Here is a 16031-nt window from a genome sequence, read left to right as displayed (position 1 = left end):
AGGAGATAAAAGAAATGAAAAGAAAACAAGGAAAGAAAATGAAAGGAAATTAGCTTTCCATGGGAGAATGAGAGAATGTCGTTGGAAGCTTCAAGAATGAAGAAGAAAATATCTTGCTGGGAGGATAAGAACGGTTTTGGGCTGAAAAAAAATCATAGTCAAAGCTTCTTTTGGAAGCTTTGACCAAACTTCACGTAAAATTATCGTTTTGCCTTTTTTGTTTCTTTCCATTTTAATTTAGTCATCCCAACACTTATTTAACTCCAACTTCCTTCTATTATCTTCTTCTACACATGTACAAACAAAGTATGAAGTTTGTACTCCAACGCGGTGTCCTCATAATATTTAAAATATTTATTTGCCCACGCTATCTTTACTTAATGAAGACACGCGGCCCCATTAACGTCATTTTTTCTCCAAAATTCTCTTATTCTTCTTCTCCCCCACTTAGATTGACCATATACTCCCTTCTGCATGGAAAATTTTGACACTGAATAAAATATTAATATTTTAATATTATTTTATTCCAAAAATTTCCTCTTGTCTCCTCTTGTCCCCTTGGTACCCAAAATACCTTATTAGGCCTCAATTGCCTTTTGAATCACTTTTTATCTCACAAATTCTTCTCTGATAAAAATATCATTATTTTATTATTATTTCCTCGTGTGTAGAATATTTTATCCCAAACTATTCCTTTCATCTGTCATCATTTCTAAACATCATAATTAACCTCAATTGGCATCCGGTAAGTTTTTATTAGTCACCATATCAAAGTATAGGGTATTATACAAAGCTCCTTTGTCTATTACCAATCTATTCAGTCCATTCAATGCAAGTAGTCCAAGATACTTGAGTTGCTGAAAGTGTCATTCTTCCAAATGCAATTCACCTCCATCGTATCCCTTGTATAGATAAGGGTACAATAGCTTTGGCAGAGCTCCAAGGATTTTATATGAATGATATGATATTCTAGTCCATTGTAAACCAACCCTAACAAGGTTTTCCAAATTAGAAATCCAATCATGCAATGTCGACAATCGTCCATGTAGCCTAAGGTTTTGAAGCAAAGAGGGAGGAGAAGACAATGACTTCAACTGAAGAAATTCATCCTCATTTATTGATGAAATATGCAGTGATCGAAGGTAAGCCATCTACTCTATAGCAAAACACAAATCCACCCCATTTTCTAATTTGAAATTAATAATCCTTAATTTTCTTAACTGCTTCAGTCTTCCCAATTCACTAGCAAATTTAGCAGATCCTTGCGCCTCCATGTCTACGTTGTAAAGCTTTTCTAAAAATGGCAAACTCCCAATATTTCCATGTATCTTCAACCTTTGTCGAGTATGGATATTATAATCTCCATCTTCGTCTATAGAGTAGGCTGCAAGGTATTGCAAATTGCAAACCTAACTTATCTCAATGGGTAACTCATGCACGAGAGACCCTTTTAAATTTAGAATTTGAAGATTATGCAACTTACCTATGGACTTGGGAAGCGTATCTACTTTTGTACTTCTCAGGCTTAAATATCTCAAATGTTAGTATAAGCCCTACAAGCCAATCTGTGGTTGCATGAGAATTGCAATTTTGAGATATTCATGTATAACATTATGTTATTCATAATAACATTGAGGTAGTTCTTTATCCATAAGTTTGTGATTTAATTACTTTTTGTACTTATGTAGATAAAGCCCATGGAACTATATATGCATTGCAAAGGAATTGTATTGGGATACAATTATGAGATCTTTATGCATTAAAACATTGTTCCTAAAAGTTCCTGATCATTGTATTATTGAGACGGGGCATCAATAATGCTCAAAGATTGGCACATGTTATGTTCCTTACTTGTGAAGTAAGTAATCGTTCTCATAGGTTGAAATATAGAGATACTTGGAATTAGCATGTGGGTGCTTGCCATGGGAGAGGCAGTTTACTGAACATGACCCGCCATGAGAAGTGCATTTAGTATTTCACTCAAGTGTCTATGCAATACTTCTCATGTGTCAGTTGTGTAAATACTCCCTAGACTTGAGACACTAGGTTGTCTTATGTGTGGAGTGCTATGCTTTGATTTCATCCCTTTGGGTGCTTAACCAAGGATGCCAAAACATGATGCTTTTGGGTATAGCATGAAGCATGTGAAGGCAAATGAGTGGTCAAGATAGGAATCATCACCCCAAGTGATTCAAGGGGAAATATCTCATTAGTTCTTGGTTGATATTAGCTTAATCAAATCCTTGACCAAGGTGATTAGTAGATTATGAAATGAGTTTCATAAATCTCTATAAAGCTAATGATCTAATTGCAAGAACAAATATGAAGATCAATAAGAGTAGGCACTGCACCAAGCTCTTATCATCTTTAAGATATATGATGAGAGAATGAATTATACTGAAAAACTGTACACTGAAAGGTTGTCAAAGAATCCTTTGACTCTCTTAACAATTGGGTGGCCATGATGCATTGCTAGATGCCAATCATGGTCTATGAAATTGAATTAGTTAATTTAAAATTGAATATGATTCATTTAAATTAATTAATTAATAATATTATAATTCAATTCCATTGCCAACATGTTAGGAACCTAATGGGTAACACAAAGGTTGCAATTTGGATTAAATTGAAAGTGTGATGATTTAAGTTAGACTTAAATCAAATTCTAGGTTTTAACTATTAAGGACCTAATTAAAAGAGTTTAATTAGGTATTGGTTAAATATTATAATTGTTATAATATTAAGGACTTATTTTGCAAATTTTAATAAGTTAAACCTAGATATAAATATCACATTATAGCCATTATTTTTTAGTGGAGAAGGATTTTTCTCTTGAGTGCTGCCACTCTTGAGATGTTTATTTCTTTTGAAAACTTCTCCTTTGATTCTTTGTTGGAATCAAAGAAGAAAAGAGGATAAATCATTGTCCACTTGCTAGCACAAGCCCGTGGCATAAAGCTCTCTCCTTGAGAAGGATCCATTGCAATCGTATGTGCATCATTGGAGGCCAAGCGATTGAGTGGCTGGGATTCTTTTAAACCAAAGGTGTTTGTGTTTTGTCACCAAAAGGAATCTATTTGATTACGATATCATTTTGAAAGGTACATTCTTTTTTTGATTTTATGTGGTACATAACTTTGCATTAAACAACCAAGGTGATCCAAAGGTAGAAGGCATGGTTTTATTTTTATTTCAATTTTTTTTATTTCGCTGCGTTAATGCTCTAATCATGCCGTTCCTAACATCAAATTCAACAAATATCCCAACTCATTAGGTATGCAATCCAGTGGACCTCCTTGAAAATGCAGTTCTTTCAATAGTTTGAAATTTTTGGACAATATAGTAAATAATGATGTTGGTAAGGCATTTACCTAAAAAAACATAATTGAATGAGTTTGGAAGTTTCCAACACTCATTGAAGAATTATTTGCTCTGTTAGAGATGGAGAGATGTCGGCCTATTCCATCAGTAGCTGTCAGATATCCCGGTTGAGTTTGGATTAAACTTAGTTCTTCAGATTTTGAAAGAATGACCTCACGCATCAAATCATGGACCCGGCATTCTCTAACTCTGCCAATGGAATCAATTTGTGCAACTTGAATCAAATTCCTATGATTGAGCTTGATCAAGTATTCTCTTGCAACTTCTTCTAGTGTCATGCCTTGCTTTCTCTTAGAAAAACCGTCTACAGCCCACAACCGAATTAATCTTGCATAATTAATGGAGTGATCCTCTGGGAAAACGCACAAGTACAAGAAACAAGATTTAAGGTAAGAAGGCAGATCAAGATAACTCAGTGAAAGAATCTTTTTGACATATGTGAGATGTGGATTGCTATCCAATTGTGCATTGAGACTATTGCACAAACGTTTCCACTCTGAAGCATTCTTCCCTTTGGTTGATAAAAGTCCTCCCATGGCTAACTACTGCAAGGGGTAGGCGTTCACACCTTCTGATAATGTCGAAAGATAGACTCCAACTCCAAAGAACATTGCTTTTCTTGGTCAAACTGGGATGCAATTTTGCATAACAGTTGTTGAGCTGATCTTGGAGACAAAGATTTCAACTCATGGACATGAGCAAGTGAAGATTTCTTGCAAAATTTAGCAGCCTGGACATTTCTTGTTGTGATCATAATTCTGCTGCCTTTGTTATTATCCAACAAGGCATATTCTACTTCCAGCCAGAAGATTTCCTTCCACACATCATCAAACACCATGAGGTACCTCTTTTCCTTTAAAAATGCCCTGGATATGCTAATGAGCATGCTTTCTTCCATTGCCTCAATTCCGGTGAGAGAGGGCTCTTTTCTTGCCTCGAAAAATTGTTTTATCATACTCTTTAGCAACTCCTTGGGCTTGTACGACTGCTATGCTGTAATCTAAGCATGACAATCATAGTGCCCCAAGATAGTTTGATCATCAAAAACTTTCTTGGCAAGAGTAGTAGTCTTACCAATTCTTCCCATGCCCACAAATGAAATTACCATGCGCGTAGAGACTCTTTGTTCCAACATACTTATTAACTCATTCTTTGGAGATTCAATACCCACAAGCGAATCATTCGACACAAAATGGATACCCACTCGAGGGTCGCGCATTGTATTGTTCTCAGCACCACTACAGCTTCTTTCTCCTTGCTCTAAGAGGTTGAAGCCATATCTTTCCCTTTTTCTGCCAAGTTCAAGCACTAATCTTTTCATATCTTGAATCCTTGATGCTATCCCATGACGCTTTTTTAGATTCTTGATAAGACGAGCTATTCGTTGGAAGGAAGCCATGCATCCACGCTGATCACGGTGCTCTTCTAAATGAAGCATGTACTCATCAACGATATCTTCTATTTGGAAAGCTGCTTCCCTTACATATTTTACCCACGTTTTCAACACACTATCGGTGTGATCTGCTTTAGACGCCCTTGCATCTGCTTCTTTTAGGAAAGAGGCAATGAACTCCAATTCAACCTTGATGTCTTCAACTTCTTTATGAAGAACTCTTAGTAGTTCCAACTTTTCATCGAACAAAGCAATAACTATGCTCACAGCTACCTCAGCCATTTTTTTCTGACAAACTCTCTCTCCGTCTCTGGCTTTTAATTTCTCAATGTCTTCCTGAATTATTTTTGTACAAATTTATGAACATTGAAAGTTGAAATGCAAGGACAGAAGCAAACAACAAACGATACCACTTGCAACGAAGTCTACGCGTTATCGGTGAAAGGTAAAGTCCAATACCGCCCCCACCTTCAGACTAAATTCTCACTTAAAATTGATGACTTTGTGACAATTCCATATCTTTATATTTTGATTAAATTATGCAATTAGTTTTTATACTTTGATAAAATATTGGATTTAATTCATGTACAATTATTTGTAAACATTAAGTCTTTTTATTTTTTAAAAATATGACATTTTCTTACTGATGTGATATTGAAAATGAGGTATTTTTTTTATCTATTTCACGACTTTAAATTATGGAGCACAAAAATTCAATTTTTCTCTATTTCACAACACTCTTTTCCTAAATTTTAGAAACTTATTCATATTTTTGATTTGTTTCTTTTCCAAACTTATTTAAAACTATTAACTCATATTAAATAATTTCACGTCTGCACTTACAAATCTATGTTAGTGCTTGGTCATGCCATGTGGGCACTAGTATTACACTATTCATGAAATGTCACATCATTTTTGCTATGTCATTAAATTTAATGTCATATTAATAAGAAAATGTCACGTTAACATAACCAAATGCTATATTAGCATAGATAATAGAAAATTTTTAATACATTAGACTACCATTGTCAATTTTGGAAAGTATAGGAACTTAATTGTACAAATCATTATGCAAAGATTAAATCTACCATTTTAATATACATGGACTAATTATGTAATTAGATCTTATATTTTTAATCAAGGGAGACTTCACTTCACCATTCTCATCTTTTCGATTAGATGGTCATTGAAATTTTTTTTTCTTTTCAACCACACTTTCAGTTTTTATACCTTGAGCTTTGTCTTTATATAGCTTATAGATATCTATGGGTTAAATTAGGTATTCATAGATTGAACCAGATTGAGCTTAATTGATATCCTTAAAAATTAGGTTCAAATTCAACTTACCTATTTAGATATAATTTAATTAAAATATTAAAATATTTTAAAATTAAAATTAATAAAAAAATGATTAATATAATAATATTTCAAGTTGAACCTAGATCTAAAAAAATTTATCCTAAACCTGACCTGTAGATAGATATAATATAATCATATCATATGAAATTTAATACCTAAATTAACATTCTGTTTTTATTAATACTAGGTAGTTAACTCGCGCGTTGCTGCGGGTGATTGAATTTATGAAAATTGTGAAATTTATTTGAAAAAAATATTTTATTTCAAACTTTCAAAACAATAGATATATCTTTCAGGTAATGAATGTCATAGATCAAGTAAGTGTATAGACAATGCACAAGAATATAAAAATATGTAGGTAGATGCAAAAATTTAACCATGCATGAGAAAACATAATTGGGTAGCCATTTGAGAAGACCAACAAGATAATCAGAAAGGTATCAAACAATCTATTATCAGCCAGCATTTAAAAGATATTCAAAATAGAAAGTTAGATTGTTCATACATATGAACATTAAATAAATGTTAAGAGTGTTTTACAAGACCCTTCATGTATAGCTTGTGGCAAATAGAAATTTGCAAAAAAATGTTCTATATAATTTGGCATACACATCATTTGTTGTGGAGATGAAATTGTTCAAGAGATGTGGACAAAATGCCAATAAACATTGCTGTACAAAACAAAATAACTATTTGATTGTCTATTCATTTTTACCATAGTTAGTATGATACAATGGAGCTACAAAAAATATGCTCCAGCTATGGTAAAATCAATTGGTCCTTTTTCAAAAGAGCTTCCTTATTGTTGTTGTTGTTGTTGTTTTGGTGGATTTGCTATTCAAATAGACTGATCAAATATGTTTAGTTTCTTTCCTATTGTTCTATTGCAGTTATAATAAAAAGTATGTCATTAATATAATTTACCTACTTAGTTTTGATTTTTTTTCCCTCGATGACTCTTTTGGAAAGAGTTAATTGGAAACTTTTGTAATGGTTGGGGATGGGGGTACTTCCATTTAAGGTTGTCCCATAGTCAGTAATGGTGTGTTGGAGGGTGTTAGGCCCTGGCTCGCGAAACTTGTGGCTACTTTAAATTTTGAGCTTTCATGCAAGGTTTATTTGAATCTATTACGATAAAAAATCTTGAACACTATCAAACCTTGGTCAATGGCTTTTCCTGTTAGTCTTACCCTCAATGTTCTTTCTATGTTGATCAATGCCTTAACAGGAGTCAGAAGAACCATTTTGTCTATCGATCTGATAGTAGCTAGCTCAGTATTGGTAGCACTTATTAATTTTTTTGCTTGTTCACCAAAAGCAAGCATTTGAATTCTGTCCGTTTCATCTTCCACTGTAAGATCCAAAATCGTTCTGTAAGGAATATATAAAATAAATGTCAGTTTGTTTATTTATGATACAGTAGTTCTCATGGAATTTGACAAAGAGTATACTTTAGTTTACGTACGTTAGAAATAGTGTTTTTACATCATGTGTTGGACACCAAAATTTACCAATGCAGAATCACAAGCATGCTACACATTGGTTGCAAGCGTCGTAGTACCATTCAATTAGTGCTTCCACATTCACAATTGTTGTTGTGACTTCAAACTTGCTATTATTTGAAAGTTAAATATAGAATAATACACATGTCATCAGGGAATTTGAGTCTTTGTTGATGAGAATTACCTTAGTAACATTTGTTATAAGTCATATGGTGGTATAAAGTGAAGATTCTATTATTATTTTTCTTGGCTCCATTGCTAGCAACTTTGTAATAATAACCTTTGAGGTTTTGATTGGTTGACTGAGTTGTAACTAGCTTTCAGTTTCCAATAGTTGGAGCTATGCTTGAATTGGTTATTCTTGGTACTTGACAATTAGTTTTTATTACAAAAAGTTATATAACTTTAAAAGTCCTTGTTTATTGTAAACTAAAATAGTGGATAAATTCATCTTTTCAACAGCTTTCATAGTACTCGATATGTAAAAGGACAGAGAGGTTCTTATTATCCTTGGAAGGCCTTTCTTACACATTGCTAGAGTACTCATCGATGTGGAGAAAGGATAACTTGCCTTGCGAGTGCAAGATCAAATGGTAACATTTAACATTTTTAGAGCTTTAAAGTTTACTGACGATCGTGATGAGCGTTTTGTGGTAAGTGTAGTGGATAAGGTCACAAATAAAGTTTATAGGGAAAGCCATCCTATTGACCCACTTAAGGCATCAATGGTTGCTGAGTTTGAGACAAGTAATGAGGTTATGATAAAGTGTGTGAATGTGTTGAATGCTTTATCCCATGTCATGGGAACACAATTTAAGTCATTGAATTTCTCTTTCTCTTCCTCATCACCAGTGAAGTCGTCTATTAAAGAACCTCCTAAGTTGGAACTCAAATCATTGTTAAATCATTTGAGGTGTGCATATATTGATGATTTGTCTACTTTTCCTATTATTTTTTCATCTGATCTTACTAATAAGTAGGAAGATAAGCTGTTGAGAGTTTTGAATGAGCACAAGATGGCATTGGGGTGGACAATTGTAGACATAAAGGGGATAACTCTTTTGATATGCATGCATAAAATTTTGTTAGAGGATAATCACATAGCCTCTATTGAGCATCAGAGAAGATTGAATCCAATCATGAAGGAGGTGGTGAAGAAAGAGATCATCAAGTGGCTAGATGTTGGCATCATCTATCCTAGTTTGGATAATGCGTTGGTAAGTTTGGTGCAATATATACCAAAAAAAGGTGGGATAACGGTGGTTACAAATGAAAACAATGAGCTTGCTCCCACAAAGATAGTAACTAGATGGAGAGTTAGCATGCACTACTTGTTGGTCTCAAGTAAATGTGCTAGAGGGGGGGTGAATAGTATAATTTAGCTCTTTCAAAGATTAACCTCTAATTTGAGACAAATACATAATAAAAGAATGAACTTAAAGATGAATAAAAACTGAAAACAGAACAGACAAACACACAGCTATTTATAATGGTTCGATCCAAGACCTACATCCACTACCTTGATTGTTCAACCAAGGATTTTCTAATCAATCCACTAAGAATGGTGAAATTCACAAGCTTTCACCAAGCTTTACAATGACTTTTACCAGGCTTAGCCAAAACCTTTCACAATAGTTTTTCCCGAGCTCAACTATAACCCAACACTTAACTTTTCAAGGCTAAGTTAGAACCTTAACACAAACAAGCAATCCTAGCTTGATTGAACCCCTTAGAGTGACCCTTTCACTCTAAGAACATAAAGAGAGAAGTAAAAAAAGTGTACTTATGATCACAAGGTTGATTTAAGTGGTACAAATGAAGTGTAGATAACAATTACAAAGGATAAGAGTTGAGTGCAGTAAATGAGCAGCAGGTGTTCTCTAATTTTTCAGCTCTTTTTGTGTTCTTGGAAGCCTTCAATACATTTTTAGCTATTGAAACCCTCTTTTATACTTGGAGAAATAACTCTGATGGAAGTTTGATAGTTTGCTAGCTGTTGAAAACAGTTGGGAGTTGGTTCTAGCCGTTAAACTGTCCTTTAGTGTAGAGTTCAAACTTGCATGCAGAATGCTATTAGTCGACTAACCGATATCTTAGTTGACTAAGTCGTCTCTGTCTTCTATTCCCAGTTTCTGACAGTTCTGGCAATGTGCACTTAGCCGACTAACCCATTTATTGGTAGACTAAGTTGGTTCTATTTCTCAACACTCTTTAGCTCGCCATTCTTCCAATTTGAATCTTAGCTGACTAAATCTTCCTTAATCAACTAAGGGGCTTCTATCTTATTGGTCAAATGTGACTTCCTTACTTCTATGCTCTTTGATATGTGCATTTTAATGATTGAATATTTATTTGCATACAATTTTGTCCTGCACACTCAAGTAAAAATATTAGACACAAATGAAATGAGAATGTTTCATTATCATCAAACACTAATGGAGCCAACACTACTAAGCTCAACAAGGCCATAAAGAAAGATCACTTTCCTTTAGCATTTATTGATCAGATGTTGGATAGGTTAGTTGGAAAGGAGTACTATTGTTTCTTGGATGGGTATTTAGGATACAATCAGATTGCAATAATTTTAGAGGATCAAGAAAACATAATCTTCACTTGTCTCTATGGCACTTTTGCCTTTAAGAGGATGCCATTTGGACTTTGCAATGCTCAACCACATTCCAATGATGCATGATGGCTATTTTTTCATATATGGTGGAAAAAACACTAGAGGTATTTATGGATGACTTCTCTACTTTTGGAAGTAATTTTGATGAGTCTTTGTTGAATCTTGACAAGGTTTTGAAAAGATGTAAAGAAACAAACCTGGTGCTAAATTGGGAGAAGTGCCATTTTATGCTACAAGAAGGTATCGTTCTTGGTCACAAGGTTTCAAGCAAAGGATTAGAGGTGAACAAAGCAAAGATAGAGACAATCAAGCAGCTTCCACCAACAACTTCGGTAAAAGGAATTAGGAGTTCCCTCGGACATGTTAGTTTTTAATGGTGATTCATTAAGGATTTTTTTTACAATTGCTAAACCTTTGTGTAATCTCTTAGAAAAAGATGTTCCATTTAAATTTGATGATGCATGTCATGCTACATTTATAGAATTGAAAAAGAAATTGACATCTGTACCCATTATTGTAGTTCTTGATTGGTCATTTCTATTTAAGCTTATGTGTCATGATAGCGACTATGTTGTGGGTGTAGTGTAGGATAGAGAAAAGAAAAAGTTTTTCATTCTATATATTATGCAAGCAAAACTTTGACTAAAACTCAAATGCATTATACTACTACTGAAAAAGAATCATTAACTATTGTGTTTGCATTTGACAATTTCGTTCATACTTGATTCGCACAAAAGTTGTTGTTTATAGTAACCACTCTGCATTTAAGTATTTGATTACTAAGAAAGATGCCAAGCCAAGATTGATAAGGTAGATTTTGTTGATACAAGAATTTTATTTGGAAATTAGAGACAAAAAAGGCTCAAAAAATTAAGTAGCAAACCATTTGTTAAGGTTAGAGAATGATAACCAAGGTAAGGACTTAACTTTGATCAACAAAACCTTTCCTGATGAACAATTATTATTTGTTGGTCAAAAGAATTTATCATGGTATGTTGACTATGTCAATTATATTGTAAGTAAACTTCTTCTTTTGATTTAAATTTTCATCAAAGAAAGAAATTTCTTTATGATGTTAGATTTTATATGTGGAATGAACCTTTTTTGTTTAAGCAATGCACTGATAGAATGTTAAGAAGGTGTATTTCGAAGGAAGAAGTTGACAGCATATTGAGGCATTGTCATTCTTCGAAGTATAAGGGCCACTTTGGAGGAGATAGTATGGTAGCCAAAGTTCTTTAGTCAAGTTTGTATTGGCCAACACTTTTTAAAGATGCTCACAATTTGGTTTTGCATTGTGATAGTTGTCAAAGAGTGGGAAACATTTCAAGAAGACATGAGATGCTGCTCAATAGCATTTTTGAAGTGAAGATTTGTGATGTCTAGGGAATTAATTTCATGGGACTATTCATTTCTTCTTTCAACAATCGTTACATCTTGGTGGCTATTGATTATGTGTCAAAGTAGGTGAAAGGCTCAACTTTGCCCACTAATGATGCTAAGGTTATGTTGAAATTTTTGAAAAAGAACATTTTCACTAGATTCGGAACCACCAAAGGCTATGGTGAGTTATAAAGGGAGCCACATTTATAATAAATATTTTACAGCTTTGCTTGCAAAGTTTGGAGTGACACACAAGGTGGCCACAACTTATCACCTTCAGACAAATGGACAAGTCGAATTGTCAAACCAAGAAATTAAGAGAATTTTAGAGAAAGTGGTATCTCCATCAAGGAAGGATTGGGCCAGTAGACTTGGTGATGCATTATGGGCATATAGAATCGCTTACAAAACTCCATAGGTATGTCCCCATATCGATTGGTATTTGGAAAAATGTGTCACATTCTGGTGGAGTTGGAGCATAATGCATTTTATACCATCAAGAAGTTAAACCTTGACTTGAAAATAGTCGATGAGAAGCGTTTGCTTCAACTAAATGAGATAGACGAACTTCGCTTGGATGCTTATGAAAATGCCAAGATTTACAAAGAAAAGACAAAGAGATGGCATGATCATAAGATTGTTAAGCGTCATTTTGAGCCAGGCCAGCATGTGTTGTCATTTAACTTGTGCTTAAAGCTATTTTCGGGCAAGTTGAAATCAAGATGGTTGGGACCCTTTATTATATCAAATGTCGTTCCACATGAAACAATGGAAATAATAGATGAACTAACAAATGAAACTTTCAAGGTGAATGGGCAACGACTAAAGCATTATTGGGGAGGTGACATTGATTGTCAACGATTGTCCATCAATCTTTTTAACCCCAAATGAGCTTACAAAAGAGTCTGGCTAACGACTATAAAAAGAGCACTTTTTGGGAGGCAGCCTAAGTTTCTAAAATTTGGGAGGTGACATTGATCATCAATGATCGTCCATCAATCTTTTCTATCCCAAATGAGCTTACAAGAGAGTCTAGCTAATGACTATAAAAAGAGCGCTTCTTGGGAGGCAACCCATGTTTCTAAACCTAGTATATTTTTTCTTTAATTTTATTTGGCATATTTTGATTTTTATGTTTACTTTCAATTTCTTTCTTATTTATGATTTATTCCATGAATTTAATTTTTCCTTTTCTTTTTTTTGTTTTGTAGGGCTTCTAGTTTTAAAAATATTAAAACGATGCTGTAGTGTCGCATGATGCCCTGCTCCATAATAAGACTTGGGCTATAGCGTCGTGGCACCCATTTGGGCCCCTAATTTACAAATCAGCCCACTCCTTCTTCCCTTTCACTTTCTAGGTTTTCTTTCTTTCTCTACTTCCATATTTTCTCTTTAACTTCCACCCAGTATATTGTTCTTCCAAAACATCACATATTTGGCACCAAATCTTTCCTTTGAAGCAAGCAAATCATCTTCCACTCATTCAACAACCAATTTTTCTACAAAAAGTTCAAATAGGTGGATTAGTTTTTTGAAGATTTTTTCAACTTTGGTTGATTTAGCTATTGGAGAAGCCTTTGTGATTATTGATTAGTGGGTTGGTGATTAATTTGAGATTCTAGTATTTGTGCTTTTTTTTAACTGCTTCTAAATTGAATATTTTGAAAGATTGGTACCTAGAAAATGGTGAATAGTGCTAAAATTCTGCACTTGAATAATAATTGGGGAGTGGGATTATTTACGCCCTAGTGATTTGGTGGCATTATTGTGGATTAATTTGATAAGTTGCTACGTGTTTTGTTGACACTTGAGTATAAATTGCTACACATTTGTTAAGTGTTTGATGGCACCCCAGAAACGAGCTAAAGGTAGTGGCAGTGTGACTCCCTTTAACCAGTAAATTTGTTTCTTCCAAGGCAGCCACAAGGCATACGTAATCCCTTGTGCAAAAAGTCCTTATTTTAGAGTAAGGCATTGATCTTCATCCCGCCTATTATGGTTCTGTTCATAGGCTTATCACTGAGCAATAGTTGGAGATATTTTATGAACAACTTGAGGTAGCTATGCCACCTGTTGTTTGAGAATTTTATGCCAATGTTGCCAAACATGAGAATGGGCAGGTTTTTGTCTGAGGATGTTAAAGTGGAAAATGAATAAAGGAGTACCAATGTCTTCAAAAGCTAGTGATTTAGGAAATTAGGGATTTTAGAGACTATTTAAGAGGCTTTTTCAAAAGGTTTTCAAAAGAGGATGGGAAGCAACTATTCTAGAGAAAAAGAGCTAAAAACGAAGCAATGAAGCAAGAGAATTTGAGAGAGAATTGAGATAAGAAAGCATCAACTATTAGTTTCTCTTTCTACCTTTGTGTTTCTCTTATTTTCTTTGACTTGGATTAATGGCTAATTTTTTTTAGATGATGTTTTTATTAGTTATTATGAGCTAAACTATTTTTTTAGGATTGTGGTAGATTTCAATATGGAATTTGAATATTTGTTTCATTTACTATGAATGGGTATGGTTTTGCTTATTCAAATATGTTCTTAATGCTTTTGATTATTTGATCAACAATTGAATGATTTGTGAATCTGAATGAGACTAGACAGAGTAATTTTAGATTGGATAAAAGTTTAAATAGTGTATGTTCACATCATATAGGTGATCTGATTCGTAATTAGGGAAAACATATGCTTAAATGCCATACATAGCCAAATTTGGAACACTAATTTAATAAACCTTATTTAATTGATTACTATAGATATATAGTGATCCAATTAAGTTAGGTATTTGTGTAAACATCTCATCAGACACTTGTGCATAGGTTTGGATTCTAAGTTAGCAAAATGACCCATGAATGTAAATATTAAGAGAAACAAATGTTAGATGAAGTATTGAACGGATTCATAATCCTAAGTTTTAATCTATTGCTTTTCTCTAGTGGATTTTTAGTCTTTGTTAATTAGTTTAGTTTTTTGATTAAATTTAGTTTTAATTAATTGTTTATAAAATTGAGTTACTTGAATAAAATTGATCTGTCATAATTTTAGTACTCAGTGAACAATTAGTAGCAAATCTCTGTGGGATACGATTATGGACTTATTGTCTATATTACTTGTTTGATACATATACTTGCATATACTAAATTGACAACATGAATATGAGATCCTATTAGCATCACTCTATTTTTCTAACATTACAAGAAATCAATTATATAACATACCTTAATTTATGTTACCTTTTAAATATTTCATTACTTTACTCAAGGTAGTCCAATATTCATGAATCAAACTTTGTATATTTCTGCCTAATCTACACACAACACAAGCTATATAAGGTTCAGTATAATTCATCAAATGCATTAAACTACCAATAATATGAGCATATTCAGATTAAGTGTCACGACCCGAAACTCCCATCGAGCCCGTGACAACCGCCGCGACGTCCCGATAGGCACTCATTACCCCGAATGCCGATCGAAATCCCGCAAGGCTTAGCATCAGCTTCCGCATCTCCCCAGTGAGCGACAGTTATTAAATCTCACATTTCAAAAAAATTATAAGTCATTTCCAAATCAAAAAAATAAAATATTACTTTCTGGCTCACAAGGGCATTTTCGTCATTTTTCTTCGAAAATACCGAAACTCGCTAAAAACATGGTGTAAAAGCTAAATATATTCATAAATACTTTAAATCAAATAACTGAAGAATAAAATTACTTTTACAGTGACACGTGGGCCCCCAACTGACTAATAAGATGTAGGGCTACGAACCCTTACTTTCTATGATGCAACTCCGAGATTAATTCTCGTCTTAATCAACTATCAACAAACTGTCCTGAGCCTAAAAAATGGAGAGGAAGAGGGGTGAGATTAAATAATCCCAGTGAGTAAACAATTACCATCAAAAGCATCTAAAGCCGAGTAGATGGAGACAATATAAAAACATTATATCTCAATAATGTTCATAACACAAAATTCGTTTGAATCTATACCAAATAATTTCTTTTCATCAAAATTTCTCGGCTTATGAATTTCTTAAACTTGGCCCCTGCCAGAATCATTCTCGCAGGTACTTCGTCAAGGTATCCCACCGAGACTGCCAAGGCTGTTCAATGACCCATACCCATAAACATGTTTTCACATCTAACACACAGCTGTTCCTTAGCGTTGGCTGAGTCTCACTCTCACGTGGTGGTCCGAACGTGAGGTGCACTCAAATCATACCTTAGGAGATACTTCACCCAACATCTCCCCCCGGAGGTAAATATATAATTGAGTTACCGTGCTCCTTTCATAGGCAGTCCACGGAAACCCCCACCACTGCAGTGATCGTGAGGTGCATTCAAATCTTACCTCAGGAGATACTTCATCCAATATCTCCCCCCGGAGGT

General features: G+C 34.0%; 2 protein-coding genes across 2 annotated transcripts; one reads left to right on the top strand and one right to left on the bottom strand.

Moving 5' to 3' along the window:
- On the bottom strand, positions 867 to 5056 carry LOC18589264 (probable disease resistance protein At1g58390). The gene is made up of 3 exons (XM_018126827.1): positions 4456 to 5056; positions 3411 to 3733; positions 867 to 1094 (listed from the first exon to the last, which is right to left on the bottom strand). The coding sequence occupies exons 1-3, from the start codon at positions 5054 to 5056 to the stop codon at positions 867 to 869; spliced, it is 1152 nt and encodes a 383-aa protein (XP_017982316.1).
- LOC108663241 lies at positions 12095 to 12535 on the top strand. Its single transcript, XM_018126826.1, has one exon. The coding sequence runs from the start codon at positions 12095 to 12097 to the stop codon at positions 12533 to 12535; it is 441 nt and encodes a 146-aa protein (XP_017982315.1).

The sequence above is a fragment of the Theobroma cacao genome, chromosome 9 (genome assembly GCF_000208745.1).
Source record: "Theobroma cacao cultivar B97-61/B2 chromosome 9, Criollo_cocoa_genome_V2, whole genome shotgun sequence".
NCBI classification, from domain to species: Eukaryota; Viridiplantae; Streptophyta; class Magnoliopsida; order Malvales; family Malvaceae; genus Theobroma; species Theobroma cacao.
The sequence above is the reverse complement of the archived record's forward strand: the minus strand, read 5'-3'. Positions and strand labels throughout refer to the sequence as shown.